At 63.4% G+C, this 6,732-nt stretch overlaps 1 protein-coding gene across 1 annotated transcript in view; it reads right to left on the reverse strand.

Annotated features, from left to right (window-relative positions):
• The window catches only part of AATK (apoptosis associated tyrosine kinase), a 40,300-nt gene that overhangs the window by 15,230 nt on the left and 18,338 nt on the right, over positions 1-6,732 (reverse strand). Inside the window, exon 2 of the mRNA XM_024760507.1 lies at positions 1,379-1,512. Within this exon, the coding sequence (XP_024616275.1) occupies positions 1,379-1,512 (134 nt within the window). The remainder of the gene's footprint in view (positions 1-1,378; positions 1,513-6,732) is intronic.

Here is a 6,732-nt window from a genome sequence, read left to right on the forward strand (position 1 = left end):
CCCCTTCCCTTCCCCCTTCCCATCCCTCTCCCCTCCCGCTTGCTTCTCTGGCCCCAGGATCCTCCAGGAAAATGCCAGCATCGCCTGGCCCAGCCCACTGTGTTCCTGCAGGCCAGGGAGACAGGGCTAGGCATGAGGATACCCAGGCAGGGGCTTAGATGCAGACCCGAGGCTCCCAGGGCCATGGCCCTGCTGCCCAGGCCCTGAGCTCCACCAGCCCACCCCTCAGAGAGCTCTGGATGGCCCTGCCGTGAAATGTGGCAAAGACACCTTTGTAAAAGGCAAGTGCCGCGCAGCTGCCAGCTCCCCCGGCCCCCTCTGTGATGAGACAGACCAGGGGGAGGGGGAGGGCACTGTTTCTCTAAAATGGGGGTGACCTGGCTGCAATGTGGGTCACTTAGTATGGAGATGACTGGGGTGGCGGGCTGTTGTGCTGGGCCACAGGACAGCCCCTCCCCTCCTGACCTCGCCAGGCCCGGGAATCTGACCTCCAGCCAAGGGCGGGGTGGCTGAGTGGGCAGGAGAATGACCACAGGCGGTGCTATGTGCTAAGTCGGCACAACTCAGCCCACAGGGCTGGCGGGGGGCTCTGGTTGGGCCCCTCAGTTCCCAGCTTTTTCTCCTGGTCCTCCATGCTCAGAGCTTCAGCTAAAGGTAGGGAGCAGCCATGGGCGCTTCTAGGATTGGGGAACAGCGCCCCAGGGATGCCTCTGGGCCACCATCCTTAGGAGGGGCACCTCAGCCCTGCAATCCAGCCCAGGATGACCCCGGGAGCTTAGCCCTGCCAGGGCGGCCAGGGAGAAGGCGGGCCCAGCCTTCTAGCTGATGCTCCATAAACAGTAACGATGACTCCTGCTGTCCTACCGCCCTGATTCCTACGTGGAGCACAATCCTTTCCTCGTGGGGCAGAAGACACCCAAAGTAAGGTGACCCCAGCCAGAGAGGTGCTTTCGATGCCGGGAAGCGTGTCTGGGCAACTTTGGTTTCCCTTTGCTGATTCGAACAAGCAGGGATTCAAGGACCCCCTAGGCATAGAGACCCCTCCCACAGCGGCTCAGGAGCCCCCGTGGCCCCCTTGAGGCCCATCCTCACCGTCCCGGGGTGCACCGAACACAGAGGCCTGACCCTGAGCTGGGACATGACAGCGTGAGGCCATGCCCCCCTAACAGGGGGACCCAAAATGGGGGAGGCAGTGGGAGGGGTCCCTGACAGCCCCTAGGCCTCTCCCATCGGCTGTCCCCAGAGGAGGGGCTGTGGGGTCCCGGCCTCTATGGTCCCCAGAGGGCCCTAGGAGGGAAGGAAGTCCAGTGCCGAGTGGACACCAGAGGGCCAGCCCTCAGGATCTCGTCCACAGCCTCCCCCGACCCCCAGCCCTCACCTTGAACCCGATGCCGCCCTTCTTACAGCACAGGCAGGCCAGCATGAGGGCGATGACGGTGAAGAGCCCGGAGAAGGACACGGCCACCACAGACAGGGAGGACGACCAGGAGAGCTCGCTGAGCGGGGCGCCGTCTGCCGAGGGAGAGAGCAGTTACAGGGCAGCTCTGCGACCCGGCCCCCATCTGCACCCAATCCCCCAGGCACACTCCGGGGCCAGCCGGATCCCCACACCGGGCTCTGAGGCCCCCTGATTCATTGCGGTCTGAGCCTCAGCACCCTTACCCCTGCTCCAAGACCCCACACTCGGAGGCACAGCCGCCGGGCCCAGGGCCGGTGGACACACGGGTTGGCCACGGTGGCCCAAGCCTGCAGTCCATGGCCGGCCCCTGGGTGCCACACTGGCCTTGCCAAGGGACAAGGGGCTGGCTGAGCTGGCGAGGCCTGCTCAGCTCCCACTTCTGGGGGGTTGTGGACATCCCTCATGAGCTCAGGGTCTTGGGGCTATGGGGACCCTCTCCCACGTCTCTCTCAGACTGGCCAGCCCACTCACCCCTATGGAGTGGGCCCCGGGGGCTGTCATCGTTGCCATAGCTATGGCATGGCACTGGTAAAGGCTGTGAGACCCGGGATGGGCGCTGCTGGGAGGCAGACCAGGGCCCCGCTAGGCGGGAGAGACTGAGGACCTGGCTGCTGGCCACTGGCCACATGCCAGGCTCCAGGCAGCTGGGGGTCAGGGCTGGGACCTGTCCAACCTCTGAGGACAGGGATGTCACCGTCCCCAAGAAGGTGAGGCAGCAGACTTCCTCCATGCAGTCTGGCGTTTCCAAGTCACCCTCTTACTGAACGCCCACCAAGGGACCCCCGGTGCTGTTTCTGTCCTAAGGACAGCAGGGTGCCTCCTTCTGCAGCACCTGGTCCATGTGAGCCCCTCATGGCTCACCCTCACTAGATGGGGTAACTGTGGTGCCCAGGACAGCACAACGTGGCCCTCCAACACACAAGCATGGCCCCCAAATTAGGGCTCCAAGCTGCCCCCACTCCCCCGCTGAACCAGGGCTTTGGGGAAGCTTGGCCCATCTGGTGCCCGCAGGACAATGTGGTGGGGCCAGCCGGGGTCCCCTAAACGCTGGGCAGGCAGTTCCACCCCTGGCCTGCCCTCCTGTCCCACAATACCGGCTCCAGTGCATACCCCTTTCCCGAGGACTTTCTTTCTGCCCGTCCTCCCTTCGGCCCCTGGAGGCTTCCTGCCTGTCCCCAGCTCCTCTGCCCACTGTGCACCCCAGCCCCCCAGCTCCCAATGGCTGATTCCTCAGGACCCCATCATCCCACCCAGCACACCTGCCATCACTGGTCCCTCAGGTCAGAGCAGGTCTCAGCAGCGCCTCACCGGGTCCTAATTGGCACTGAGGTGGCTGCCATGCGTATCTCCACTGGACAGGAGGAAATGGAGGCTCAGCGAGGGTGAGAAGCCTGCCCGAGGTGGCACAGCTGACCTCTGACTGATGTGCTTCTGCTCCCGGGCATTCTGTGCCCACATGGGAAGCCAGAGCTGCCAGTTAATGGGGTATCTAGGAAGACTTCCTGGAGGCAGTGTGAGCCCAGGAGGCTGGAACAATGGCAAGTGCGGCCTGGACTCCTACTCAAGTCTCTGAGCTCATTCCAGATACCCACACACAGGGAAGAGAGGCGAGGCTGAGGGCCCAGGAGGGCAGGGTCACCACGGCAGGGGAAACCAGCTCAGCCTGCCCTTGGAAGAGACCTTGGAACTTTTGGCTGTATTCCCCAGTCCTGTGGGGCTGCAAGCAGATACTTTCACAGGGGCCTCCACAGGCCAGGTTTCGGGTGGGGGTGGGGGACCCACCCACTGTGTAAGCATCTCCCCGCCCCCAACTGGGCTCTCCCACCCAAATAGCATGTACTCACAGGTTGCTGAGCAGCGCTGGCTGCCGCACCCCCAAGAAGCCATGAAAGCCCCCAGGGATGTGCTATTGCCATGGCAACCCATGGGAGGTCAGCAGGCTCCCCTCCCGCCACCTCTGCCTGCACACGCACTCCCGCATCTCCATCTCCTGGATGGTCCCAGGGCCTGGAAGAAGGCACCAGGCACCAGGCCAATCACCCACCTGCCCCTCTGGGCCGCACAGGCTGCTGTCGGGCAGGACAACCTCAGGTGGCCCAGCCTCAGCCTCTGCCCTCAGCCTCCTTGATGCTAGTCCTGGGGTGCGGCCCTCCTATGGGTCCCCTCCCAACCCCCTGGCAGGCCCTGGTCACAGAACTGGGCTGAGGGTGGGCGGTCATTCGGCATGACGTGCTTGGACTCAGCGGCAGAGCAAGGTGGCGGGTGGGGCCCTGAGCGGGCCTCCCCCACCGCCCAACGCCCACGTCCCTGAAGGTGGATCTGCGGCGATGGGGAGAAGCAAACAGATGGGCAGAGCCAGAAGCGGCTCTGAGAGGCTGTGGACTTGAATTTTCAAATCTACAAAACATGTCAGTTTCTGGAGCCCCACCAATGCTGGAACAGTTGAAACCCTGCCCCCCTCCCCGAGACTACAGCAGCTGACAGGAGTGTCACCCTCAGAACCACTCTGCAGATGAGGACACGGAGGTCCGTGTCAGAAGCTAGGCGACTGCTCTCGGTCCCCAGGGAGCCCCTGCCCTGCCCTCCGCGGTCAGAGGATGATCCTGGTGGGAGAAGGAGGGTTCCAACAGCCCCTCGGTGTCAGATGGACCTGTCCCCTCCAGTGTCACCCCCAGATCCCAAGGCCGCACGGGGCCGCTCACCCTCTGCCCACACATGGGCATCACTCACTCGAGTCCTGCACCCTGGCCACCCCCAGGAGGGAGCCACCAACGCCCTCAGCACCTCCAGCTCTGGCTCCCGGAGCCCTTCTCTGAGCCCGCAGGCTGGCGCCTACAGCCTGGGCCCTGCTGGCCGTGAACTCCTGAAACAGACCAGTGTCTGGCAGAGACACCTGTTGTATCAACACAGCGTGAACGAACACACACACGGGGGCACACACACTAGGTATGCACACACACATACCCTCTCTTGCAGTCCCCCCGACAAGCCTGCTCAGGAGGTATCATTGTGCCCACTTTAGAGGTAAGAAAATTGAGGCTCAAGGAAGTTACAGATGTACCCAAACACTGACAGGGCTGGTGCCTGGGGGCCTGGGTGGACCCACTCCTGACTCCTGGCTCCCTGCTCCTCCACCATCCACCAAAGATGCCTACGGGGAAGGTCCCGCTCGTGCCCTTAGGATCGGCGCCCACTAACAGTCTGGGAGGCCCATATGGGGTCCCATTCACGCCCCACCTCTCCCCAGAGGGCAAGAGGGGTCAGCACCTCGTTTCATTCTTTTGACAACCTCAGTGAGAGGTGTGACAGCCCAGGGATGCTCTCTGTGTCAAGGGCTAGAGGAACACTCAGGGCCTGGAAACACCAATAAGCCTGTGTTCACTGATGGAGGAAAGAGAACAGTGCCAGGACCACAAAGGGCGCAGAGGCCCATCAGGTTTGACGCTGGGGCAGTGGGGCCACGAGGAGGGGGCAGAGCAGCCTCAGGTGGGTATTTGGTTCCGCAGAGCAAATAAGCAACATACTGGAGCCAGTGCAGGACAGGGAAGAGCCGGAGGTGCCCGCGGCGGGTGGCGGTGCCTGCACGACCCCAGGGTATGGGCACCTGGCAAACCTATAGCGCACAGACAGGCACTGACCTGTGTGTCTGTACTCGTGTACCTGCACACATGTCCTTCCATGCTCTGTCCACTGAGGGGGCCTGGCAGCGGTGACCCCAAAACCAGCCCCCCAGTACCAGGCCACTCACACACCAGAACGACACCACGAGTGCCCGGGAAGACAAAAGTTGCAAATGGCTTTGTTGTTTGTTTCAGAAATTAAAACCCATTCAAACAAACCTCAGGCCGTTCACCTCTGCAGCAGAGAGCATCCAGCCACGGCTTTGCTCCCAAACTCCGAGCCCTTCACCTCTCTGTGGCCACTCACCCTACCGTGACCGTCAGCCCCACGTAAGCCCAGCACGGGAAGGCCCACTTCCAACCGTACCCCAAGCCCAGACGCCTGCCGCTCTACCCTTGGCCTGGGGGACAACTACACGGCCCGCAGGAGGGCAGCTTGGCAGTGAGACACAGGTCGGTGGAGGGGGGGGGGGTCCTCACCGCCCACCAGGTGGCACTCTCTGGCCGTTTTATGTCCAAGGGTTCAGCGGGGAGAGCCTTCCTGTAGACTCTGGGCAGGTGAGAAAGGATCAGAACACCAGCCCCTGGACATGGCCATGAAGCCCAGCACACACATCACCGTGCCAGCCCCCTTCTGTAACCGTGAGGGGCTCCAGAACTGAAGCCAAGGTCTGGGGGCTGCAGGGCTGGGTACCAGGCACCAGGCCCCTGGATGTGGGGAACAAACGCCCTGCTTGTGCGGCTGGTGGCTGGCTCAGAGGGGTGCACGCCACCTGGGGGTCCAAGCTTGGGGCTACTGCACTTGGGACCCACCAGCATCGTGGCACATGGCCTCAGCTAACACCCTGTGACAGGAGGGTCCCCTGAGGCACTGCCCTGCTGGCTGGCCGTGCCTGGCCTGGGCCCCACTCGGGGGACCCTAGGCCTCCACGGGTGTTTCTGTCCACCCAATGCCTCCGCGACCCATTTCTGCAGTACTGTCACCAGAGGTTCCATCCCTGCCCCCAGACCCTGCCCCCAAAGCAGAAGGGAAGGCCAGACCCTCACGGCACCCACAGCTACTGCCCAGCCCCACAGAGCACAGTGGCCACGCATGGACAGGCACCGCCTTGGAGGGCCCTGGCGGGGGCAGCAGCTCCCAGGTCAGGTCGTAGTCAAGGGCCACAGGCTGGGCTGCCCAGTGCAGCTCCAGGAAGGGAGGGTGCCGGGGCCAGAGGTGAGGGGAGCCTGCTAAGCAGAGGAAGACCAAGCCCCTGCCAGGAAGCCTCCCTTGCACTCTGGGGCACTCGACCACTGTGGGACCTGGCCCCGTGGTCCTCCCCACAGGAGATGGGCACCTGGCGTGCCTGTATACCCTCAGCGGGCAAGTGCTGGCACCAGTCTCTGTGACCATGTGCCAGTATCAGGGGGCTCCTGGTCATGGTGGGAAGAAGCTACCTGCTCACCCTCCCCAGGCTGCGCTGGGGCAGCTCCAGGCCAGGCTGGGAGGGGGCTCAGGGCCTCGCTGGGCTGGAAGCTCCACCAGCTGTGGGACCCTGAGCCTCAGCTTCCCCATCTGGAAATGGGGCCACCCCACACCGAGCATGCAACAGAGGAACACCAACCCAAGATGTCAGCTAGGCCTGGCACACGCCACAGACCCCCTACCACAAG

This window comes from Neophocaena asiaeorientalis, unplaced genomic scaffold (genome assembly GCF_003031525.2).
Source record: "Neophocaena asiaeorientalis asiaeorientalis breed wild unplaced genomic scaffold, Neophocaena_asiaeorientalis_V1.1 scaffold30, whole genome shotgun sequence".
Taxonomy (NCBI): Eukaryota; Metazoa; Chordata; class Mammalia; order Artiodactyla; family Phocoenidae; genus Neophocaena; species Neophocaena asiaeorientalis.